This window comes from Somniosus microcephalus, chromosome 1 (genome assembly GCF_052327205.1).
Source record: "Somniosus microcephalus isolate GS21.2 chromosome 1, FLI_Smic_1.0, whole genome shotgun sequence".
NCBI classification, from domain to species: Eukaryota; Metazoa; Chordata; class Chondrichthyes; order Squaliformes; family Somniosidae; genus Somniosus; species Somniosus microcephalus.
Window position 1 is genome coordinate 346,661,153 of NC_140987.1, and position 27,375 is coordinate 346,688,527.

The 27,375-nt window shown below is 44.4% G+C and overlaps 1 protein-coding gene across 1 annotated transcript in view; it reads right to left on the reverse strand.

Annotated features, from left to right (window-relative positions):
- The window catches only part of LOC147124952 (sodium/hydrogen exchanger 2-like), a 414,512-nt gene that overhangs the window by 132,505 nt on the left and 254,632 nt on the right, over window positions 1-27,375 (reverse strand). The window contains exons 9-10 of the mRNA XM_085995231.1: window positions 19,671-19,773; window positions 2,569-2,688 (exon numbers count right to left, since the gene is read on the reverse strand). Coding sequence (XP_085851357.1) covers window positions 2,569-2,688; window positions 19,671-19,773 — 223 coding nt within the window. The remainder of the gene's footprint in view (window positions 1-2,568; window positions 2,689-19,670; window positions 19,774-27,375) is intronic.

Here is a 27,375-nt window from a genome sequence, read left to right on the forward strand (position 1 = left end):
GCCGAACCTCTAGCCAAGCTGTTCCAGTACAGCTACAACACTGGCATCTACCCGACAATGTGGAAAACTGCCCAGGTATGTCCTGTCCATAAAATGCAGGACAAATCCTATCTGGCCAATTACCGCCCCATCAGCCTACTCTCAATCATCAGCAAAGTGATGGAAGGTGTCATCGACAGTGCTATCAAGCACCATTTACTCACCAATAACCTGCTCACCGGAGCTCAGTTTGGGTTCCGCCAGGACCACTCGGCTCCAGACCTCATTATAGCCTCGGTCCAAACATGGACAAAAGAGCTGAATTTCAGAGGTGAGGTGAGAGTGACTGGCCTTGACTTCAAGGCAACATTTGACCAAATGTGGCATCAAGGAGCCCTAGTAAAATCGAAGTCAATGAGAATGAGAGGGAAAACATTCCACTGGCTGGAGTCATACCTAGCACAAAGGAAGATGGTTGTGGTAGTTGGAGGCCAATCATCTCAACACCAGGACATTGCTGCAGAAGTTCCTCAGGGCAGTGTCCTAGGCGCAACCATCTTCAGCTGCTTTATCAATGACCTTCCCTCCATCATAAGGTTAGAAGTGGGGATGTTCGCTGATGATTGCACAGTGTTCAGTTCCATTCGCAACTCCTCAGATAATTGAGCAGTCCGTGCCTGCATGCAGCAAGACTGGACAACATTCAAGGCTTGGGCTGATAAGCAGCAAGTAACATTCGCTCCACACAAGTGCCAGGCAATGACCATCTCCAACAAGAGAGAGATCACCTCCCCTCACCATCAACATCCTGGGGGTCACCAGTGACCAGAAACTTAACTGGACCAGCCACATAAATAATGTGACTACAAGAGCAGGTCAGAGGCTGGGTATTCTGTGGCGAGTGACTCACCTTCTGACTCCCCAAAGCTTTCCACCATCTACAAGGCACAAGTCAGGATTGTGATGGAATACTCTCCACTTGCCTGGATGAGTGCAGCTCCATCAACACTCAAGAAGCTCGACACCATCCAGGACAAAGCTGCCCACTTGATTGGCATCCCACCCACCACCTTAAACATTCACTCTCTCCACCATCGGAGCACTGTGGCTGCAGTGTGTACCATCTACAAGATGTACTGCAGAAACTCGCCAAGGCTTCTTCGACAGCACCTCCCAAACCCGCGACCTCTACCACCCAGCAGGACAAGGGCAGCAGGCACACAGGAACACCATCACCTCCAAGTTCCCCTCCAAGTCACACACCATCCTGACTTGGAAATATATCACCGTTCCTTCATCATCGTTGGGTCAAAAACTTGGAACTCCCTACTTAACAGCACTGTGAGTATCATCACCACACGGACTGCAGTGGTACAAGAAGGTGGCTCACCACCACCTTCTCAAGGGCAATTAGGGATGCACATTAAATGCTGGCCTTGCCAGCAACGCCCACATCCCATGAATGAATTAAAAAAGTAGACAGTACTGTGTCTGTATCAGCCATAAATAGAGACTTTTGTCCACATTGGAGAAGCTCCCTTTCTCATTCACTTGATACAGAGTTGGTTAGTTAGCATCTTCATCATGTCGTTATTCCAGAGATTTAACATGACATATAAGTGTGGCCATTGTAATAGATTTGGGATCGATTCCCAGACCTGCCCTTGTGATCAGCCCTCAACCCAACAATGCCATTTGGCATTCGTTATTTAACTACAGGTAGCTTGCAAGCCAAATCTCCACTAATCTTCCTGTAATTGGCTACCAGCCATGCACTAAGCCCTCAAATTATGCTTCCACCATAAGTAACTTTCCTTATACATATTGTGCTCCATTAATTGACTGATGACTACATTGCGGCAGCTGCTCAGAATCTAAACTGGTTTACCAAGCTCACGCAGCAGGGTGAAAGCATTATCCATGCACACTGAGTAATCTCAGGCCCACTGTGCCATCGTTTCCTGTCCACTAATTTTAATGGACAAATAGAGGTGAGGAAAGCAACACGGTATGTGTGGCCAGTGGGCCTGCCTCCCTCCTAATAGCACAAACTTGGAAAAGCAGATCTTCAAAAATCATTATTAAAACAAAACAAAATGGAATCAAATGAAAGAAAATTATGCTAGAAATGACTGTGAATGATATTAGCAGACAAATTTGTTTTTTAGACTTGTCTTTGTCCACTCCTTTAATAGAGGCATTTACCTATATATTTTAAATGGGGTAATGCCTCCACTAAAATAGCAGACAGAGGTATTTCAAACAAATGTGCTGAAGTGTTTTTTTGCAGGGCTATGGGGAGAGAGCAGGGCAGTGGAACTAATTGGATTGCTCTTTCAAAGAGCCAGCACAGGCACGGTGGACCGAATGGCCTCCTTCTGTGCTATATATGATTCTATGTGTTTGTCCACTAATATCAATAATTTATAGTCTTCCATATATTAACATATGACATGACATTTATGTATTATTTGAATTGCAAAATATAGTCTGAAAAGAAGCATAATTATACGCAGGTAATAAAGAAAAAATGCTTCCACAACAAAACCTCTATCAGTGGAGACCACGTTTCTGGTTGAGTAAATGTACCTGTATTAGATTCAGGACACCGTCATCTTTGAGGAGACTCTCTTGACGACGCAGAAAAATCTCTTTTGCTTGATTTGAATTTTTCCCTTGGGGCAGGGTGTGTCTGCTGTAAGACTGCGTCTGTTGAAACATGACCAATAGATCAAAGTCTCACTGTGCTGCCACACAACCATCATTCATCTGGCTCCTGTGAGGTACCATCAGGTTCAATGACATAATAGATTGAAAGGAAATTGAAGCAGAAAACATTTTCTAAAATAAAAAGACAGACTAATAGGAAGAATGATAAAACGATTCCAATATATACCTGTGCATCAGCGACATTTGGGCCGGAATTTTCCCACTGCTATGTGTGCGGGTTTGGAGGCGGGCTGGCAGTAAAAGTTGCAGAAAATGGGAGCGCGCCCGGAACGCGCCGTCATCCCACCTCCTCGCACCTTTAACTCGGATGTTTTTGCCAGCTCGCCACAGACCCGAACGGCAGAGACAGGCGGCCTAATTAAGCTCATTAAATCCTTGTTGTCAGATCCTTAACAGGGATTTTAACCAGACCTTTTGAATTTCACTGGATGACCACGGGAATCACGCAGCTCGGGAACCACATCTGACAAGCTGAGGCAGAAGCTCAGTGGCCATTGATTAAGGTCATTAATGCACAGCATGGAAATGCTAATTAATATTCCCACATGACACCTGCTTACTTGGCTAAGGGAAAGGCTCTTGCTGACTCCATTTTGAGCACAGATTTAGGTGTCTAGAGATTGAAAGTCTTTTCTGCAACCTCGGAAGCCACTCTCACCATATTACTAGTAACTATCACAACATTGACAGGTTGCTCCTCTGACCTCTGCTTGGCCTACCATCTATTACATCAGCATGGGTGCCGCTTATACAGTCTCAACCTGGTCCTCAGAATCGGACCAGGATGAGCCCTAATACCAGCAGGAGCAGCAGCAGCAACACCACCAACCTTCTCCTCAACAATCTGATACTCCACAGGACAGAGGGCATCAGCACTTGCTGTCCTGAAAATATGAAACTTTTTAGCACATTATTGGTATGTTGTTTTTATAGTGAAAGCAATGAAATAATATAGTCCCTGATGTAACACCATCCATTAGCCAGATGGTATTGAATTTGGAGGTAAGTAACAAAAAATGTTGGTAACATGTTTGAAAGAGAGATAAGGATAAACAGCCAAAGTTGACAAGGAGATGGAATGTCTGGGTTTAACGAGATTTTGGAACCATTACCCCACCCTGTATTGGGTGAAAAACCACTGAGTGCAGAATAATGAAATACACAACAGGTACTATACTTCAAATTTCTTGTTCGTAAGCAGTTTTTTTCAAGTAGCTTTCATCAAAACAGTCATTGACCATTGGGGTCGATTTTCCCGAAGCTGTCGGGAAGAAGGCGGGACTACAACTTTCGGGTTTTAGACCCGCCTGTTATGTTCATTAATAACTAGACATTCTTATTATGAACAGCTAGCTTCCAGCAAGTCATTTATTCAGTACACATTCTCTAGGTACAGCATCTGTAGAGATTCAGCATGTGTACTTCTGTGTGCAGGCAGCCATCTTGACTACTGCCTTCTGGGTAGCCTAGTGCATTGTGGGTAGTGTAGTCTTAAACACATACAACTATATACACAGCAATACAGCTCTACGGCTCCATCTAGTGTACCATTCTAGAATTACATGTTATTGATCATTACATCCCCCTTTCTTTGAGGTTAAACAAAATCAACATAATTCAATATCAATCAACTTTCAAGAAAAACGATACAGATAATATCAGTAACACTTTTGCTAGTGCTCTATAAACATAAACATTTTCACAACAGTCAACACATTTTCAAAGCTTTACTTTATACTCAAAGGTTAAGTCTATCAGGCTTTTTTACTTCACGTGTGGATCTTCTCAGCACGGGTAAGTCTGATGTGTTTGCATGAGATTGTTCTGGTGGTGATTGACAAGATTCAGTTGCGGCATTGTCATCAATCTGCTCTTGGATAGTTTCTTGTGTCTTCAGGAGGGAACGGCGGTTCCTCCTGAGAATCTGTCCTTCCTCAGTTCTAACAGTGTATGACCTTGGTCGTACTTCCTCAAGAACTGTAGCTTTCCTGTTCCATGCATCTGGATCCTCAATTCTGACAACATCATCCCTTGTCAATGGTTTTAGAGTTTTGGATGACTTGTCATAGTATGATTTCTGTTTCAGCTTTAACAGTTGAAGTCTCTGTCTCAGTTCCTTACTTTGCTGTTCTTTTGCACAGCAGGGTAGCGTGGTGTGCAACTTGCGACCCATTAATAGTTCAGCAGGTGAAGAACCAGAGTCTAAAGGTGAGGCTCGATAGCTCAGCAGGGCGAGATAAGGATCAGACTTGCTTTCTGTCGCTTTCTTCAGTAGCTGCTTGAGAACTTGAACACCTTTCTCTGCCTTACCATTCGACTGAGCATACAAAGGACTGGATGTGATGTGCTGAAAGTCATAATGTGCTGCAAACTATTGCCACTCTTTACAGTTGAAGCACGGACCATTGTTGCTAATGGCAATCCTGGGAATTCCATGTCTGGCGAAGATGGATTTCACATGCATTATGACACTGCTTGCTGATGTGCTTGAGAGCAGCGCCATCTCAGGATAGTTAGAATATTAGTCAATCACTATTAGATATTCTTTACCATTTAAATGAAAGAGGTCCATACCAACCTTTTGCCATGGTGCTGTTGGCAAGTCAGCTACTATCATTGGTTCCTTTGTTTGTTTGTTTTGGTGTTTCTGACATGTCTCACATTTGCCTATCATGTTCTCAATGTCCTTATTTATGCCAGGCCAATAAACAGTGTCTCTTGCTCTCCTTTTGCATTTTTCAATTCCGAGGTGTCCCTCATGAATCCTTTTGAGCATGTCTTGACGTAGAGCCTGTGGAATGACTATTCTGTTCTGTTTTAGTAATAGTCCACTTACGACACTCAACTCTGACCTTATGTGATAGTATTTTGGACAGGAACCTTTTGGCCAACCATGATGAATGTTCTCTATTACTGTTTGTAACACTGTATCTTTTACTGTTTCTTCTGCTATTTGCTTTGATTTTGTGTCTGACATGGGCAGCGCAGCAGTGACCATACTCACATGAACATCCACGTCTTCTTCAGTAGAGCTCACTTGACTCACTGTGGGTGCTCGGGATAGTGCATCTGCTAACACTATGTATTTGCCTAGTGTGTAGATCAGTTCAAAGTCATATCTTTGCAGCTTCATCATGAGTCGTTGAATCCTTGGAGACATCTCATTCAGATTTTTTTTTATGATGGCAACCAATGGGCTGTGGTCTGTCTCAACTGTGAAGGTGGGAAGTCCATATATGTAGCCATGGAACTTTTCTAATCCAACTACCAAGCCTAGACATTCCTTTTCAATCTGGGCGTATCGACACTCAGTATCAGTCATAGACCTGGAGGTATAGGCAACAGGCTTCCAATCTTCACTCTCTGCTTGTAGCAAGACCACGCCTAGGCCATCCTTTGATGCATCCATTGACACTTTGATTCTCTTTGTTGGGACAAAGAAGGTGAGTACAGGTGTGGTTGTCAGCACTGTTTTGAGATTCATCCACTCTTGTTCATGTCTTTCTGTCCATGCGAACTCATTTGTTTTATGTAGCAGGTCTCGCAGACAGGTTGTCTTGGCTGACAAGTTAGGAATGAACTTTCCAATGAAGTTTATCATCCCCATGATGCGTAGCACTCCTTTTTTGTCAGTGGGTCGGGGCATGTTGAGTATGGCGTTTACTTTTTCCATATCTGGCTCTATTCCTTTACCAGATAGATTATCTCCTAGGAAAGTGACTTCCTGGACGCCAAACTGACACTTGGCTTTGTTGAGCTTCAGTCCATTCCGGCGTATGCTCTGTAGCACTTTAGTCAGTCTCTCATTGTGTTCTTTCAGTGTGGAGCCCCAGGTGATGATGTCATCAACATAGACCCAAACTCCTTCCAGACCTTCAATTATGTGTTCCATCGCTCTATGAAAGATTTCAGATGCAGATATTATCCCAAAAGGCATTCTGAGGAAACAATACCTGCCAAATGGTGTGTTGAAGGTACAGTATTTGGTGCTCTCTTCATCCAGTTTTAGTTGCCAAAATCCTTGTGAGGCATCGAGCTTTGTAAAGTATCTGGCACCTGACATTTCACTGGTGATTTCTTCTCGCTTGGGAATCTGGTAGTGTTCACGTTTTATGTTTGCATTTAAGTCCTTTGGATCCATGCATATTCTTAGATCATTGTTCTTTTTCTTTACACACACCATGGAGTTAACCCAGTCTGTTGGCTCTTCGAATTTCCTGATGACTCCTAGTGTGGTCATTCTGTCCAGTTCTTTCTTGAGCCGGTTACGCAGGGGTGCTGGAACTCTTTGTGGAGCATGTACCACTGGCTGAGCATCCTCCTTTAGCTGGATCTTGTAAGTGAATGGTAGAACTCCAAATCCTTTGAACACATCCTGGAAATTACTCACTACAGAATCCATTGAGTCATCTGGTCTGCTTATGGCACAGTTTATATGGTAGACTCTCTTGACCAGTTCTAAGTCCTCACAAGCTTTGTCACCTAGTAGTGAATCAAGTCCTTTAGCCACAACAGAAAACATGAGATGATGCACTTTGTCTTTGACTGTCACTTTAAGTCTGCAAACACCTAAGCTATCTATTTTCTGTCCATTATAGTCCTTCAGTAGTACTGACTTTTTCTGTATTTTGGGCTTTTCTTTCATGTTTTCAATGTCACTCATGCTGATTAAGTTTGCTTTTGCCCCAGTGTCTAGTTTCAATGTAACTAATGCTCCATTTACCTGCAGTGGGATCATCCATTTGTCCTCTTTTACTGCATTAACTTTATGTTCAGCATTGTTTATTCCTGAGGGCTGCACATTTTCTGTATCCTTTTCTATATTGGGCCAGAAATTCGCGGCCAAAGGCGTGAGTGCGCTCGGGGTACTCACGCATCTGGCCGTTGGAAATGCCGGCGTTCAGCATGAACAGCGCATGCGGGGAACGCCGGCATTTCCAGACCTCGAGCGCGTGCGACTGCACAGGCAGCGCTTGCGCAGTGAACTTCGTAGATTTCATTCATGAAATCCGTGAGGGTAAGTCCTCAGAATTTACACTTGAAAAAAGCAAGTGTAAAGTGGTTCATTGGCTGCGGAGGAAGAAACATTTTATCGTGGAGCTTCTGAAATGCAATATTTTTGTTTGGGAAAGGGAGGGAAGTTATTTTAAGAAATTTTAAGTAAGTTTTAAAGTTAAATTTTTTTTTTTTTTAAAGGGTTTTCAGAACGGTAGGTAGAAGGAGCAATTGTGGCTGTGTGAATGGAATGTGAGAATGAGTTATGTATGTATGTCCACATATATTCCTTTACGTATATGTATGTATGTTTTATATTCCTTTACTAATGTGTATGAATGTATGTTTTTAATTATGATTTTCCAATAAGTTACTTTCTCTGAAAGTCATAATTAAATAATACATTCATACACATAAGTAAAGGAATATATACATAACACGCAAAGGAATATATACAGACATACATACTTTCAGAAGCTCCACGATAAGAAATATCTTCCTCCGCAGCCTCTGGAGCAACTGTACCCATGCTTTTTTCATGTGTAAGTTGTAATGACTTGACCTCACTGAAAGCATTAATGAAAGCGGCGAATTATACTGCGCACGCGCTGCCTGTGCAGTCGCACGCGTTCTGCCTCTGAACCCCTTCGTTCAGAGGACAGGAAATGCCGGTTTTCCCCACATGCACTGTGCATGCTGAAAACCGGCATTTCATCCAGCCAGGTGCGTAAGTACCCAGACCGTACTTGTGCATTTGGAAGGGAATTACTGGGCCAACATTTTACATGTCAATAAAATGAAAAATTTAACAATTGCACGACTTGCCCCCTCGCATCTGCGACTGAGGGTCCAAGGAGGTGCATTGCGCAAGAGGTCATCATTGTACGTATCCTCACACTGTTCCCTTTGGGGAACTGTATGAAGTGGTGGAAGGATTTATGGCCGTGATTAACGCTCATTCCGTGACCGTAACCATCTTTGAACCAGCCATTAGGGTGGTTAGTCCTATGGCGGGAGGGTTTTACGGGCTCCCACAACCCATCTGAGGGGGGGGGCCCACCAACACCCACGGACGCAAGTATCCCGCTGGATGTCCACCCAGAATTTAAAGTTGGAGCTCCGACTCCACTTGCCGGGACTGCCTGGAGTGGGGTTCAAAACCCTACTCCTTCTGGCCCAGCGGCGGGGATGCTTGCTGCTACGCAAAAGGCCCACTCCGCACAAAAGGTGACACCCATACGTTTCCTGCGTCTTTTCCCTCCCCGTGACTGGAGCCCTATGCTGCCATTTCACGTTGCTAATCGGATTGGGCCTTTGTCATAGCGGTAGGATCCCCGCCGCTGGGCCAGATCAGGCTAGGGTTTCGAACCCCGCTCCAGACAGTCCCGGCAAGTGGAGTCGGAGCTCCGGCTCTAAATTCTGGGTTGACATCCAGTGGGATATTTGCGTCCGTGGGTGTGGGTGGCCCCCCCTCCTTGTATAGCTTGTGGGAGCCCATAAAACCCTCCCGCCATAGGACTAACCGCCCTAATGCCTGGTTCAAAGATGGTTACGGTCACGGAATGAGCGTTAATCATGGCCATAAATCCTTCCACCACTTCATACAGTTCCCCAAAGGGAACAGTGTGAAGACACGTATGACGACGACATTGCTAAATAAATAAATGGAATTTAAAAAATTCTTTTAGGGCTTTTAAAAGTCTTTAAATTGCTTTAATTCTGTTTAAAACTACTTCAGATTACTCAAAATAATGTAAACATTTAAAAAATTTATAAAAGTTACCAAAATCTTCAAAAATCTTCCAAAAACCTATTTAAACTGCTGCTTTGCATGTAAAAATGGTTAGCAGCTTGACAGAAACATTGGGGGCGTGTCCAGTGAAACTGAGACCTCAAGGGGCGTGTCTCACTTGCACTGCACGCTCCTGGCTTCGCGCTGGCTGCACTCCTGGGCGGCGTGACATCATACGCTGCCCGCGATTCTTCTTCTGGAAACACCAATTCCAGGCGTCCCTGGAGCTGATCGGCAGTAGCGCGGGGTAAGTGTAAATACGGGGCTTGCACGCGCTGCAAGCCCCGTTCTGGAATTTCTGGGCCATTGTCACATGACACCATTCCTAAAAAAATGTCTCACTTAAATCAGTGTCCTCAATCACATTAACTCGTTGCCCTTTCTTAGTTTTTACTTTTGAAAAGCATTGTTTGGCAAAGTGATTCTTTCCATGACATTTTGTGCACGTTTTTCCAAACGCTGGGCATTGTTTTAACTGGTGTTTGTAACCACAGCGTTTACAATTAAAAATGTCACCCTCCGATTGCTTTTCATTTCTGTTCTGCCCCCTGTTTCTTCCCCTTGTAGGACACAGCACCGACAGCAGCACTTACTACAATCGCATCATTATTGATTTCACTGAAAGTCTTCGCGTGCTGTCGAGCTAGCTCACTGGCTTGGCATATTTTCACAGCATTTTCCAATGTCAGTTCGGTTTCTCTCAACAGACGTTCCCTGACCTTTTTATCATGAATACCAAACACAATTTGGTCACGAATCATGGATGCTTTCAGCTCAGAGAAATTACATGTCTGTGCTTTCAGTTTCAGATCAGCCACAAAGCTATCAAAAGTCTCATTTTGCCGCTGTGTCCTTGAATTGAACACGTATCTTTCATAGGTCTCATTCTTTTTTGGAGAACAATGTGTATCAAATTTCTTTAGCACATCGTCTAAATTTTCTCTGTTCTCCTCTGGATTAAATACAAATGTATTAATACCTCTATCGCCTGTGGGCCTGCAACCGTGAGCAGCAACGCTACCTTCCTTGCATCTGGCTTCGTACCGAACCTGATGGCAGCAATGTAGAGTTCAAATTGTTGTTTGAAAGTCCGCCAATTGTAGTCGACATTTCCCGTGAGATGCAAACCTCCTGGTGGCTTCAAAGACTCCATGTCGCGTTTCACAATGTTTAGCAGATTTTCACAACTCCTGGTACCATGTTATGTTTATTAATAACTAGACATTCTTATTATGAACAGCTAGCTTCTAGCTAGTCATTTATTCAGTACACGTTCTCTAGGTACAGCATCTGTAGAGATTCAGCATGTTTACTTCTGTGTGCAGGCAGCCATCTTGACTACTGCCTTCTGGGTAGCCTAGTGCATTGTGGGTAGTGTAGTCTTAAACACATACAACTATATACACAGCAATACAGCTCTACGGCTCTATCTAGTGTACCATTCTAGAATGACATGTTATTGATCATTACACCGCCTACTTCGACGTCCAGCCAATCCACGCGATTTTCCCTTGATTGACCTTGTTGAGCCCGCCCAGTGGGCTCAGCAGGCCAATTAAGGGCCACCCGGCAACAGGTGACATCACAGACTGAAATTTCATCTGTCAAGAGTTCTTGACAGATGAAATATCAGTGTTTCACAGCTGTTTGAAGCTGTCAAACACTGACAGTCTGAGTTCTGACATGAGTCCTTCTGCATAGACTCAGTTAGAACTCACATCGGCACTCAAAGCTGAAGGCTGTCACTTTTCACAGATCGCAGCTGTTCAGCTTTAAGTTCCGGTTGAGTGATGGGTTCCCGACGGCTGCAGGAAGAAAGGCTGTTAAGGTAAGTACAGGTACGTAAAAGTTCTTTACATACTTTAAACACACCAAACACACTTACCTTTGCACTCATGCACCCATCACTCACCTGAGCACTGACATCGCGACCCCTCCAACTCCTTCAACCCGACGGCCTGCCTGCTCTAACCTGGCGTGGTTTGGAGCCGTCGGGAAACCTGCACGAAACCCCTCAAAATAGGGATTAGGCTAAAAACTGCCTGTTACCTACCTGTTAAGAGGCAGTTAATTAGCACTAAACCCTTCCTGCCTGGTTTTGGTGGGTCCCAGTGCGGGGCAGGTACCCGCCGCCCCTGAAAGTTGCGTGGAGCAGGGTTTTGGGCGGGATGGTGTCGGGACCCCCAAATTCGGGATTCCCTCCCCCCCACACGCCTGAAACCCCGCCTGATGGCTCCATGAAAATCGACCCTAAAACTCTGTTTCTATCTCCACAGATGCTGCCTGATCTGCTGAGTGTTGCCAGCATTTTCTGTTTTTATTTCAGATTTCCAGCATCCACAGTTTTTTGTTTTTCAAGTTTGTTCTGAGTTATACAAAGTCTATGTGCTTGGTTAGGCCATGGTAAACACAGATTACAAGGCATTGGCGGACATCATGGGCCAGATTTTGCTGTAGCAGGGCATCTAACGGTGTCTGCCATTAACTAGACTTGCCCCTGCACCCTTCAGCACAAATTTATTTTGCCCACAAAGTTGCTTAAAGTGAGAGCTGATGATGACACGTAGGGAAACAGGGGATCTGGGACCTGAGTGAACAGGACAAGCAACAGAGTATATCTCCTTAACCAACAAGATTGAAGGATTGAGAAATAAACAGCAGAAGGACTGAGAAGGAGGGTGAATTAAAGTGGATGGATTCAATGTCAAATCAGGTACGGAAAGAGAAATAAAGAGAGGCAAAGAAAGATTGGATTAAGAGAGTGAGAAAAAAGAGACAGAAAGGAAAAGTAATTTTTTTTTTAAAATCTGACATTTTAAAAATCTCCCCCAAAAAATCAAAACCAGAAGGAATGAGAATGCACACTTGTAATAGTTAATTTTCAGTGAAGCGAGAGGTTGACTGACCATCATTAACACTTATCATGTTGTTAAAACGGTAGTTACGCTTGTAATGACAAGGCTTAACTTTCTGTGGCAGGTTTAATGGGCAATTAATGGGCAAACACAGAAAGTTCCTAGAAAAAAATGAAGAGGCTTGGGGCAAGATGCCATTTTCGCAAAGCTAACAGCAGAGAGGTGCAACTCAGACATCAACTTTTGAATATTCACATTTAACCGCATATCTACCCCTCATCTGAAGTTGCTGTACCATTTACACAGAAATAACGGTGAGCCATTATTTTGGCAGCAAATTTAGGCCCTATATGTGGAAGACTTTAGTCTGTTGTATACATTTGGATAGCACCACACACTATTGTGGTAGAAGTATTTTCTTGGTAAGAGGTTAATCAGAGTGCTGGGTGAAGAGCTTCACTGATACTAATCCTGGGTGGGGCTGGAGAACAGAGGTATTTGGATTGGTGCTGCTGATCCCAGGTCCTCTTTGACTGTGCGGGCAACAGGTCATATGTCCTGGTGTTACCCCAGTTACAGGTAAGCCTCGTACATTGGACCTTGGGCTTCATAAATAGAGGTAATGAGTACAAAAGTAGAGAAGTTATGCTGAACCTTTATAAAGCGCTGGTTAGGCCACAACTGGAGTATTGCATCCAGTTCTGGTCACCACACTTTAGGAAGGATGTGAAGGCACTCGAGAGGGTGTAGAGGAGATTTAACAGAATGATTGCGGGGATGGGGGTTCTTAGCTACAAGGACAGGTTGGAGAAGCTGGATTTGTTTTCATTAGAGCAAAGGAGGTTGCGGGGTGATTTGATAGAGGTGTACAAGATTATGATGGGTTTGGATAGGCTAGACAGGGAAAGGCTGTTCTCACTAGCTGATGGTACAAGGACTAGGGGACACAGATTTAAGGTTTTGGGCAAGAGATACAGGGGGGATGTGAGGAAAAACGTTTTTACGCAGCGAGTGGTGAGGACCTGGAACTCACTGCTGACGGAAGTGGTGGAAGTGGAAACACGCAATGTTTTCAAGGGGAGACTGGATAGGCACTTGAGGGAAATAAACTTGCAGGGCTACGGGGATAGAGCGGGGGAATGGGACTGACTGCATTGTTCTACAGAGAGCTTGCACAGACTCGATGGGCCAAATAGCCTCCTTCTGCGCTGTTATGACTCTATGACTATGACTATTACCTACTCAAGCTGAAGTGCCTTCAAGTGATAATTTAACAAGTGAAGCCATTCCAAATGGTAAGCATAGGACACCTACTTTAAGGGATGGAATGAAAACAACACTATTGAGCAAAGTTCCACATTTAGCCTACAGCAGTTTCAGAACCAAGGCGGGTTGGGAGCCTTTCCATACAACCTGTGAGACTGGTCTTGTTGAAAACTGTGCTTTAATATGAGCAGAAAGACTTCACTTGGGAACTTCACGGAATATTGTTCGATAATGAGTTTTAATTACCGAATAATTCTCCGAGAGATGCGCTGGCGGTTATTTTGGAAGATAGTGACACCATTTGAAGGTGCTTTTGTGGAAGCATAATAGCAACTGCAGGTTATGTGAGGAAAGGTTGGCTGGCAGTCTAGCACCTACTGCCTCGGAGGAAGCTTAGGGGTAGACCTCATGGTCAGAAAGAGTGAAAGAGAACCCAACTCCACTTAAACACATGGAGCCATGTCTAAATTTCAGAGTTTGATGCAACAAATAGTTTCTGTATTGAAACCAAAATGAGTGAAAGTGCTCGTTGTCTCGATAACATTGGAGGAATAGCATGTGAACTGGTCAAAGATTGGTCCAGTCTGGATAAACTTGCCAAATGTTGTGACAAAACTGCTTCATGTTGTCATGGCAACATGCATTTTTTGTCTACATTATATTATTTGCTGGACCCTTTATTTCTCAACACTATTCAATTCAATTCAATTCAAATCGCTTTATTGGCATGATAAGGTACATCTTATGTTGCCAAAGCATCAAAATACATTTATGGTTGAACACATAAACGCAGTTCTATTCATACAGTGTATAAACAGGTATATCCCTGAGTGTATAAATATACATTCGCATTATTTATATATACTCTTTTCTTAGTTTACTGGTTGTCCCTCAGTTCATGGCAAGCTGTAACATAGTGTTACACTACCCCTGCAAGGTTAAGGTCACTCTCTGCTCAGTGTTTCTGTAAGTTGTGCGGAATACACATTACAGTCTGGTTAATGTGTACACCGCAGAACAAGGCGGAGATGTGTATAGTTCAGCAAGGCTTTGCTCTGTGTGGTTTCATTGCTGTCAAAATGTTTGGACGGGGATTCACCTAACAGGTTATTGGAAGCAGTTCAATGAATCAAGCCGTTCCAGTCTATACAATTTGGTCAGTTTGACATGTTGGTTGGATTCAGATGGAGTAGCTGTGAGATGACTTTGACCTTTATTTTGAATGGTAGACATATGGGGAAACATCCTAGGTAACTGAGAACCTGTTAATACAATAGCAAAATACTGCGGATGCTGGAAATCTGAAATAACAACAGAAAATACTGGAAACACTCAGCAGGTCAGGCAGCATCGTGGAGGGAGAAACAGAGTTAATGTTTCGGGTCGAACACCCTTCATCAGAACTGGCAGTTCCAGTTCTGACAAAGGGTCATCGACCCGAATGTTAACTCTGTTTCTCTCTGAGAACCTTTTAATGGTTGTTAATCTAATGTAATTATAAGAGATACAGTTGCTCTTTGTTGCAGTCTATCTTCAAAGGATGTTGAAAGATCTGCCGTTATTTGACTCTGTGCTAGTCAGCAGAAGGCTGAAGCTGGCAGGGGGACTGAGGTGGATTAGTGGCTCTGCAATAACATTTTGTCATGTGAGAAGTGAGCAACTATTTTATATGGAGAGGTGGCGCAGGTGAAGCATCTGTTGTTTTAGAAACATAGAATATAGGAGCAGGTGTAGGCCATTCGGCCCCTCGAGCCTGCTCCGCCATTTAATGAGATCATGGCTGAACATCCAAATTCAGTAACCTGTCCCTGCTTTCTCTCCATATCCCTTGATCCCTTTAGCCTTAAGAAATATCTAACTCCTTCTTGAATATATTTAATGAATTAGCCTCAACTGCCTTTTGTGGTAGAGAATTCCACAGGTTCACCACTCTCTGGGTGAAGAAATTCCTCCTCATCTCTGTCCTAAATGGCTTATCCCTTATCTTTAGAATGTGACCCCTGGTTCTGGACTCCCCCGCCATCGGGAACATCCTTCCTGCATCTAGTCTGTCTAGTCCTGTTAGAATTTTATAAGTTTCAATGAGATCCCCTCTCATTTGTCTAAATTCCAGTGAATATAAGCCCAATCAACCCAATCTCTCCTCATATGTCATTCCTGCCATCCCAGGTATCAGTCTGGTGAATTTTCGCTGCACTCCCTCCATGGCAAGAACATCCTTCCTTAGATAAGGCGACCAAAACTGCACACAATACTCAAGGTGTGGTCTCACCAAGGCCCTGTACAACTGCAGCAAGACATCCTTGCTCCTGTACTCGAATACTGTCACTATGAAGGACAACATACCATTTGCCTTCTTAACCGTCTGCTGCACCTGCATGCTTACCTTCAGTGACTGGTGCACAAGGTCTCGTTGCACTTCCCCTTCTCCCAATCTATTGCTGTTCAGATACTAATCTGCCTTCCTGTTTTTGCCACCAAAGTGGATAACCTCGCATTTATCCACATTATACTGCATCTGCCATGCATCTGCCCAATCACCCAACCTGTCCAAATCACACTGGAGTTTCTCGGCATCCTCCTCACAGCACACACGCCCACCCAGCTTTGTGTCGTCTGCAAACTTGGAGATATTACATCTAGTTCCCTTGTCTAGATCATTTACATATATATTGTGAATAGCTGGGGTCCTAGCACTGATCCCTGCAGTACCCCACTAGTCACTGCCTGCCACTCGGAAAAAAGAGCCCTTTATTCCAACTCTTTGCTTCCTATCTGCCAACCAGTTCGCTATCCAAGTCAGTACCTTACCCCCAATCCCATGTGCTTTAACTTTACACACTAATCTCTTATGCGTGACCTTATCGAAAGCCTTCTGAAAGTCCAAATACACCACATCCGCTGGTTTCCCTTATCTATTTTATCAGTTACATCCTTAAAAAATTCCAGTAGATTAGTCAAGTACGATTTGCCTTTTGTAAATCCATGTTGACTTTGTCCGATCCTGTCACTGTTTTCCAAGTGCTCTGCTATTACATCTTTTATAATGGACTCTATCATTTTCCCCACTACTGATGTCAGGCTTACCGGTCTATAATTCCCCGTTTTCTCTCTACCACCATTTTTGAATAGTGGGGTTACATTAGCTACCCTCCAATCCATGGGAACTGTGCTAGAGTCTATAGATTTTTGGAAGATGACCAGCAATGCATCTACTATTTCTCAGGCCACTTCCTTAAGTACCCTAGGATATAGATTTTCAGGCCCTGGGGATTTATCGGCCATCAATCCCGTCAATTTCCCTAACACCATTTCCCTACAAATACTGATTTCATTCAATTCCTCCCTCTCATTAGACCCTATGTTCCCCGACATCTCTGGGAGGTTATTCGTGTCCTCCTTTGTGAAGACAGAACCAAAGCATGTATTTAATTGGTCAGCCATTTCTTTGTTCCCCATTATAAATTCCCCTGATTCTGACTGCAAGGGACCTACGCTTGACTTCACCAATCTTTTTCTCCACATATCTATAGAAGCTTTTACAGTCAGTTTTTATGTTCCCTGCAAGCTTACTCTCATACTCTATTTTCCCCCTCTTAATTATCCCTTTGTCCTCCTTTGCTGAATCCTAAACTGCTTCCAATCTTCAGGTTTGCTGCTTTTTCTGGCCAATTTTTATGTCCTCTCCTTGGATCTTATGCTATCCCTAATTTCCCTTGTTAGCCACGGTTGAGTCACCTTCTTTGTTTTATTTTTATGCCAAACAGGGATGAACAAATTCTGTAGTTCATCCATGCGATCTTTAAATGTTTGCTATTGCCTATCCACCGTCAACCCTTTAAGTAACATTCCCCAATCAATCCTAGCCAACTCGCGCCTCATACCATCGTAGTTTCCTTTATTTAAATTCAGGACCCTAGTCTCTGAGTCAAATACTTCACTCTCCATCTTAATGAAGAATTCGATCATATTATGATCTCTCTGCCCCAAGGGGCCCCGCACAACAAGATTGCTAATTAATCTTTTCTCATTACATAATACCCAGTCTAAGATGGCCTGATCTCTAGTTGGTTCCTCGACATATTGGTCCAGGAAACCATCCCGTATACACTCCAGGAATTCCTCCTCCACAGTATTGTTACTAATTTGGTTAGCCCAATCTATATGTAGATTAAAGTCACCCATGATAACTGCTATGCCCTTATTGCACGCATCTCTAATTTCCCATTTAATGCCATCCCCAACCTCAGCATTACTGTTTGGGGGTCTGTATACAAATCCCACTAACGTTTTCTGCCCCTTTGTATTTCTCAGCTCTACCCATACAGATTCCACATCATCAGAGCTAATATCCTTCCTTACTATTGTGTCAATCTCCTCTTTAACTAGCAATGCTACCCCACCTCATTTTCCTTTTTGCCTGTCTTTCCTGAATATTGAATACCCCTGGATGTTGAATCATCAGCCTTGGTCACCCTGGAGCCATGTCTCCATAATCCCAACTATATCATATCCGTTTACATCTATATGCGCAGCTAATTCATCCATCTTATTACGCATTAAGACACAAAGCCTTCAGTCTTGCTTTTTTAACACTCTTAGACCTTTTTAGAATTATTATTTACTGTGGCCATGTTTGATTTAAACCCTTGATTTCTCTGACTGCCACTTTTGCTTTTCTCCTTCCTGTCTTTTGCTTCTATCCTTGCTTCCCTTTCCCCTGTCTCCCTGCACAGGTTCCCAAACCCCTGCCATTTTAGTTTAAACCCTCCACAACAGCACTAGCAAACACTCCCCCTAGGACATCAGTCCCGGTCCTGCCCAGGTACAAACCGTCCAGTTTGTAGTGGTCCCACCTCCCCCAGAACCGGTTACAATGTCCCAGGAATTTGAATCCCTCCCCCTTGCACCATTCCTCTAGCCATGATGTTTCAAGGTTACAGGTCACTGCAAATACCATTTGCACTGACGACTGTTCAATTACCTGTTTAATGTCAAATTAATTGGTCTGTTGGTTCATAGTCTGTGCTTCAATCTAAGAAAGTGTATATTCAAAGTTGAGATCATCACGTGACGCAATTTGACATATTCCTTTTAATCATAATACAGCGTCAAAAAGTTTCACTGATTGATCCCTGGGTCTCACAACACTTATTTAGCTATTGGACAGACAAAGACACACTGGGGTAGATTTTCCACTCTGCCTCCCGGGTGTAAAACTGATGTTGCAGATCAGCTGCCCATTATAGAAACCACCCGATTTTCATTGAAACTGGGTACGGTGGCACAGTGGTTATGTTACTGCCCAATAATCCAGAGGCCTGGGCTAATAGTCCAGAGAGTGTGAGTTCAAATAATTCAGGAAATAAAAAAAACTGGTCTCAGTAAAAGCTGTCAGATTGTCGGAAAAATGCAACTGGTTCACTGATGTCCTTTAGGGAAGGAAACATGCCGTCCTTACGCAGTCTGGCCTATATGTGACTCTAGTACCACACCAACCACTCTTAACCGCCCTCTGAAGTGACCTACCAAGCCATTTAGTTGTATCAAACAGCAGAACACTGCAATAAGGCGGCCCACCACCACCTTCTCAGGGCAACTAGGGATGGGCAATAGATGCTGGCCCTACCAACGACGCCCAGATCTTCAGAATGAATCAAAAAAAATCAACGGGAATGAAAATTGTGCTATTGCCCTAATGGGCGATTGATCTACAACGTCTGGGCAACAAGGTGAAAATCTTCCCCAGTATTTCTTTTTTCAGTCTGTTTCTTAATGGACGAGAGCCACTTACAGAAGTGGTCATTGACGCTGAATTCAAAAGGTTTATCTAGTGTTAAAAGCTGTTACCAATATAGAAACCAGGTTGTTGAATATATTCAATGTAGAAGGGAATATAAAATGAGAAAACCCATAAAGCACAGGAAAATTTTGAACCTTTTATGAAGTTGTCACATGCAAGTCACTCTGGCAGCATCTTGTATTTCAATGGGACCAGAACTGCATTATAGAAATATAAGTATTATATTACAGAATAAATAAAACTTTCATACCGTTTGCCTTATTCGATAAAGGTTTCTTATCAAGAGCTCCTGGATGTTATCGAGCTGTTCTGGAGGAATTGGACTTTTGGAAACTTCAGCAGTTTGTTCATCGCTGTTTCAGGAAGATTAAAAACGTGATTAATTATCGCAGTATGTAGATGTTTAAAATGCACCAGGTCTTGCCAATTAGTTTCCTAGTAGTTCTTTAATGACAGTGAAAGCTGCTAAATCTCTGCATTACCAAGGATTTTACATTCCTGTGTTTCATCATTTTAAGTTACCATTTTTAGTGAAGCCTAGGCTGGAAGAATTCACTGTCACCTGTCTGGTCTGTTATGGCGGGGCTGACTAAAAAACTTCTAAAATATATTTAGCAGACTCCAAAGCTCCGATTTAACTGCACCCTCCTGGCGGAAACTGGCCGGACAGGGGCGAACGGGGGGGGGGGGGAGGAGGTTAAAATAGTTAACCCACCGATCCCGCTTCCTTCCCACCATGTCCCCATATTAACCTGCTTAGTTGATCAGGTGAGCAGGACACCTGCAGGAAGGAAGCAGGGTCCTGGTTTAAATATGCAGGTCAGGTCCGATGATGTCATAAGGACTCGATCTACAATATCAACCATAGGCCTGAGCGGGGCTGGGGGAGGCAGTGTGGGCTCTTCCGTCAGGCTAAACCTGCCGGGAGCCGGATCCTGGGCCACGAGAGGCCCGATTTACACTCTGCCCAATTTTCTTTTTTTTCCCTTCGAAGTCAATTGACTATCGCCTGTTTTGTGATACTGCCCAAGACAAATTCCACTCTGACGTTGTTTCTATGAGCAGACCCCTCTGTGCTTCTTTGCACAGTTGGCCATTTTTTATGTGAAAACCTAAGATGGTAGATTTCAGCGGGCTATTTGGCTGTGGGGGAACTACAGCTGAGCCTCACACTGGCCTCATCTGACTTCCACATGTGTATTTTCTAAAAGCAGCAGCTGGATATTAATAGAGTGGCTGATTTTTCTCTCCCTCCTCCAGGGACACTGAGGTTAGTTACAATGTCCTGTTGCTGCCCAGCTGAAATCTGCTAAATTATCACTGGTTTCAATTAAATGTCATTACCAGAAAAGCACGTAGCAGAACTCGGGCTAGATTCCTTCCCCTTTTCCTGTCCCTGCCCTGTTCCTGGTTTGGCTTTCAATTGGGCAAAAATTTTGTAACACTAATTACAATAGCCTTGTCTAACTACTTGTTTATGTCTATCATTAATAAATATGGAGCACGGCTGCCGCATCACGTTTACATACAATTTACACCAGCTAAAGCTGACAATTGGCAACATCTGCTGCTGTATAATTTGTGAGTGGCACTGTGTGCACGTGCTACAAAGTGAATTAGTTGTATTCCCACAGCAGCAGAGGCACTGAGATGTGAAAGCCTTAAAAGTAGAGCCTGTAATCAGAGTCACTGATTTATAGTGACTGATGAATCAGTCACGTTCCACTTACTACTCGGGCTTGTGTTTCAGAGATTGAATTCCACAAATCTGTCCATTTTTCTGTGCAAACCATGAATCAGTGGACATGTCTATGGAAGTTGAGTGCTCGCTGACTTACATTGACTCCCAGTCCACCAATTTAAATCATGTTCAAATCCCTCCCTTGTAAAGTCTGTGGGTTGTGCAGTTAATAAATACACAGACTTCAGAAGTAACAAACAAACAGGTCTTTACTATTCGAAGGTCCGGGCGAATCTGCCCCAGCAATCCGGCCACAACACTTATATACTGGTGTGGTCACTATCGGTATTACAGTATACAGAAGCCAAACAAATAGTGCCACACCTAAAGTAGTTCTCTTAAAGGTGAACGGTTACATTCAATAGTTCCCTTAAAGGTAGACGGGTACATACACTACAATCCTCCCTTTTTAGCTTATTACTTACAGAGTCCCCGTTAAACATACATATCTTCAACTTCCTATAAAACAAATTACAGATATAACCTCGGTGGAGTCAATGTCATATAAAACAATTTACAGATATAATCTCGGTGGGAACAGTTCCCAGGTTCAGTCTCTGCGGAAACAGTTCATAGATTCAGTCTCTGATCTTGACTCGTTCCGAACAACATTTCTTTGGTGTAGCCGGTTCACCTGGCTAGCGTGACTCCTCCATAGCCTTTTTCTTGACGTAACAGCTTGAACTTTCATCCTGTTGAACCAGCAGTGCGGACTTTTACAACCAACTGGCTGTCTTGACATTTTCCAGTTTTTCAACTAATTTAGCTCCTTTCGTAGTGTCCCGCGTGAGATGGTAGAAGTGCTAATATTTTAGACAGTTATTATCTTCTGCTTCTTCTTTTTCTTTTCTGCCTTTTTGAAACTCTCGGAGCTCCTTTCTCGGCTGCCAGCTGTAGCGCCACCAACTCTCTATGTTCCTTAGACCTTAAGTGCTTCATCCGGATTTCAGCACTTTGGGAGTTTTCATCACAAGCTGGGCAGACCACATCCTCGTAATATTCAGTGTCACTCAACAGGTCATGGTAATATTCGGGTTTGTCCTGAGTTAGGCCAGCGAGAGAGCCTTCTTCTTCCTCCTCACCCGTCTGGACGTTAGCTGATGGTGGTTCCTTCCCTAGACATCTTTCTTGAAAAGACTTCTTCATGCATTCATATTCATCCCGCTCTTCCTGGGTTATCTGCCATTCCTTCACGACGGACCTCATTTGTGAGTTCAATACCTTCCCTTCCATCGGGAATTGCGTTATCAGGCTATTTAATCCTTCTACTGAAGTAACGGTTTCCACATTCTTCTGTTCACCTTGACGTGATTCAACGTACTTTTGGCATCCTTGTAAAATTTGTGTTGCCACCTCAGCTATCTCCGTGACTTTTGAGAGCTCCGAACTCGTTCCCCCTGAAGATTGAAGCTCGTGTTCAGATTGTTCCCCTTGCAGAGTCTTGTCCTTCAGCATATGAAGGAGTTGGCTGACCATTAACTCTTCCCTGGGAACACGGTGGATCAGAGTCTTCTCCATTTCATCCACCTTTTCCTCCAATACTTCCACCTTCTGTTCCTCTTGAACTTTGGCTTTCAGCGCTCGGAAAGGTTGCGCCCTGATGCTCTCTAGTTCATGTTCAGGGACCATTCTTACAGTCTCTGAGTTTCTTACAGTTTCCTTTTCTTCCACTGAAAGGATTCCCAGTTGAATCTGTTCTTCAAGTTGTTGAACCTCGGTCATTGCCGCCTCATATTTGTCTTGGGTGTCCTTCAATGTTTTTATGAGTTCTTGGACATCCTGTCTTTCATGCTCTGCCATGTTTTTCACCTCTAATTTCTCAACTATGGATGGAACTTCTACCGATGAGTCTGTCTTGGCCTTGAGCTCATCAAGAATTTCCTGCAGCCTTTGGACTTCTTGCTCATGTTCAACCTTTAGTTGTTCATATGCTTCCACTGAAACTAGCTTTTCGGAGGTTGCCGAGTTAACCCCCTCCAGAATTGTAGCCTGGGCCTGTTCATACTGTTCTTTCAACTTCTCACACTCTGCTTGTAAGGAGTCGTAGAGAAGAACTGGAATAAAATCCTGGCTTCCTGAAGATTCCTCTTCCTTTGGTTCGTTCTGTAAATATTCTAGTTCCTGAACAGCATCAGGGGAATGTGATTGGTATTTGGCCACGATGGCTCTATGGTCGCTCTCTGCTTGAGCTAGCTGTCTCTGTTGTCTTTCCAGGTTCTCCCATTCGGTGTCCCAGAACTTTTCCATATTTTTCATCTCTTGTACGAGACGGTCACTCAACTGTTCTAATTGTTGTCGTACTTTGACATAAGTTTGCGTCCGAGCTCGGTGTTCTTCCGTCGTGGATGAATCCTTTGCTTGAACAGGCTCAGAATTCTCTGTCAACCTGGAGTTCTGCTCTGCAGCTTTATTCTTCTTGGTACCATAAGTCCTTCTGCATGTCTTCGTTTTCTTCCCCATCGTCGGCAAGTCCCTTTTAGCCTTGTCTTCCATATTCGAATTGGTCTTATCATCATCCATTTCAGAATCTGAGCCAATAGCTTTTAGGTAATGCCATTCCATGTCTATTTTCGTAATCCACTCCCATCCTAGAAGTGGTGGTCCTCCCTCAGGTAATACGTACAAGTTCATTCTTGGGTGTTCTTTACCCCTATCTCTCACCTTGACTCTTATTTTCCCCACGGGGTATACGTTATGCCCCGTGTATGTCTGTAATACGAACTTGGTATTTCTTAAAGGTATGTGAGAGAATAGCCGGTGGTAGTCCCTTCAGTTGATGACTGATAGAGCTGATCCAGTGTCCAGCTCCATTCTTACTTGGGCTCCAGCTATTTTTAGTATGACCCAGATGGTCTGTAGATCCGTTTCTTTACCCACATTGTGGATTCTCAGACTACCCAGCTCCTGGTTGTTTGGGTCTGAGTCTGAATTCTGTTCGTCTGAACTTTTCTCAGCCACCTTGTGTACCTTGTTGTACTTTTCTTGTGGTGGCTTCCTTTGATTGTTGGTCTTTTTCCCGGACCGGCATACCTTCGCGATGTGACCCAGTTTGCCACATTTCCTACACTCTTGGTTCTTAAACCAGCATTGATTCTGGTCATGCGTTGTCTTCCCACAATGGTAGCATTTTGTTGTGCTTGAAGTAATTTGGTCCACCCCGAGTGCTGCCGCCTTTAGTTGCATTTCTGCCGTTCCTTTCGCTGCGGCTTCGTGCGATGCAGCTATAAGGACAGCCCTGTCCAGTGTGAGGTCGTTCTCTTCCAGTAGTCGCTTCTGCGTCCCTTCTTTGGACAATCCGCATACGAACTTGTCCCGCAGCGCTTCTGTCAGATTCCCTCCGAACTGGCAGTATTTCGCTAGCCTACGCAGTTCGACCAAGTATTCCGCATTGCTTTCGTCTTTCCTCTGCGTTCTTGCGTAGAACTTGAATCGTTCAGCCAGCATCAACGGTGTGGGGTTCAAGTGGTCCTTCAGCACAGCCACAATCTCTTCGAAGGTCTGATCCGCTGGTTTATTTGGTGCTATTAGATGCTTCAAGAGCCCGTATGTTTTTGCCCCCATCGAGTTTAGCAATGTTATCGCCTTGTCGTCTTCCTCTATTTTGTTGGCTTCGCAATAGATCTCTATGCGCTCCACGTACGTGGCCCAGTCTTCTACTTCAGAATTAAAATCGTTAATATTCCCTCTCTTAGGCATCTTTCTTCCCTTGGGAGCAGCACCAGTATTTCTTTAAGTATTCTTATTTATTTGTTTATTTCTAAGATGGCGGTTTTCCCGTGAAAATGGCGGTTTCCCGCTCTTCCTTTCTCTCCCCGCCCCCTTCAATGGCGGTTTCCCGCTTCTGTCGTCTCCTCCGCCTAATGGCGGCTTCCCGCATTTCTTCCTGGTGGAAGGGGTACGCTTTCCCCACAGCGGACAGGTTCAGCCGCTGGGCTGGCTCTCGCACAGCTCCCCTTACCCGGCTCTGTCTTTTCCTCCCGCCCGCACGGCTCTACCGGCGCTGGGTGCCCCATTGGTGAAGAACAGTTCAGCCGCTGGACTGGCTCTCGCACAGTCTCTCTCCCCTTGCTTGGCTCTGTCTCTCCCACTCCCGCGCGTTCGGTTCTACCGGCTCTGGTCACCCCGTTGGTGAAGGACAGCTCAGCCGCTGGACTGGCTCTCGCGCAGTCTCTCTCCCCTTGCTCGGCTCTGTCTCTCTCTCCCACCCGCACGGTTCCTGTTCGCCTCCCAGCCCTCTCGCAGACTGGTGTTTCCCTCCCCGGCTGCGGCTGGGTTTCTCTTCCCGTGCCTACTCCCAGTCTCAGCGCTTCGTGGCTGCGGTCGCTGCCCGGCTTTTCCCGCCGATCGAGGTCCGACTGTCTCACGACGCCGTTGGACCCGACTTTCTGACCGGCTCCGTTCCCCCCTCGACCGTGGTCGAGTGCACAGCCCTTATCCTCCGGATAGTCTCTACACCTTCCCCTACTCACAGTCTCCACGGCCGCCTTGTTTCCAGCTGATCGGCTCACTCCGCACCGTGGTAGAAGGGTAGTCAGTGCCTGTTGCTAATGGAAGCTTTTGTTGCTAAAGTCTTCCTCCGTCCTCCTGCTGCAGCCTCGTGTTTTCTTTCAGCAGCACGACGAGGGCGGTTGCCTCTCTTCGACGCTCTTCGTTGCTTTGGTAGTCTTGCCGCAGGGTACGATCGGACTCGTCGCCACTGTAAAGTCTGTGGGTTGTGCAGTTAATAAATACACAGACTTCAGAAGTAACAAACAAACAGGTCTTTACTATTCGAAGGTCCGGGCGAATCTGCCCCAGCAATCCGGCCACAACACTTATGTACTGGTGTGGTCACTATCGGTATTACAGTATACAGAAGCCAAACAAATAGTGCCACACCTAAAGTAGTTCTCTTAAAGGTGAACGGTTACATTCAATAGTTCCCTTAAAGGTAGACGGGTACATACACTACATCCCTGACCTCGCCCCTCCCTATCTATGTTACCTCCTCCAGCCCTACAACCCTCCGAGAACTCTGCATTCCTCCAACTCTGGCCTCTTGTGAATCATCCACTTCCTTCACCCCATCATTGATAGCTGTGCCTTCAGTTGTCTAGGCCATAAGCTCTGGAATTCCCTCCCTAAACCTCTCTGCCTCCTCCTTTTAGATGCTCCTTAAAACTTACCTCCATAACCAAGGTTTTGGTTACCTATCCTAATGCCTCCTTCTTTGGCTCAGTGTTGATTCTTGCCTGATTATGCTCCTGTGAAGCACCTTGAGGCGTTTTACTACGTTAAGAGTGCTATATAAAGGCAAGCTGTTGTGAAATCGGGAGAAGCCATGATCTCATTGTGCATGTGCTCATGGGCCCAAATAACAAAACATGCTTTCTTGTAAAGAAATAAGCAGTAGGCAGAGTCAATTCCATGATCCTGCACTCTCGGCATGGAGGCATGCTTGACAGGAGCCTGGGTCGGAGATTCAACACTGTTGTGTATTTTGAATGTTGTATTTGAATTGTTTCACATAGCTTACCGTAGTTGTGATGGGAAATAGAGTGTATGCAGTTGAGAAGACTCTCTTGAGAGTGTTGGCTGTGTACTGAACTCTGTCTCCTGCGTACTCTTTTAATTGTTATACAAGCAAGGTTATTAAACTCTTGAGATATAACAAAAGTGGCGACGAGGACGTCTGAACTTACGTGGTTCTGCTGTGTGGAAGATAGTCGGGTTTTACGTGTTTAAAACTGTTATTTTTGCCGCGGACAGTTAATGAAAGTGAGACTGGCTCGAGGATAAAGGAGCTTGCAATGGCGGGAAGACAAGACGGCGTATAAGGTGCTAACGACTTGAGGAAGGGGAGGAAAAGCAGTGAGTAAATCAGGAAGGACATTTATTCAACTGTGAAACGATCTTTGAATTGAAGCACTAAATAACTGATAGTGATTTTAGTTGAGTTCAACATTGGAAGGATCCTTAGTGAATGATAATTAGGAGCCTGAGAGAAGGAAAATGGCTGGAATTATCGGTAACATTGGACCGTTTGATGAGAATGTCGAACAATGGAGTTCATACACAGAACGATTTGAATACTTCACACAAGCAAATGACATTGGAGGGAACAAAGTAATACCTACATTGTTAAGTGTGATGGGACCAAAGACTTTCAATCTTTTGTGTACTTTAGTGCATCCAGATAAACCAGGGACTAAACAATATAGCAAAATTGTGGAGA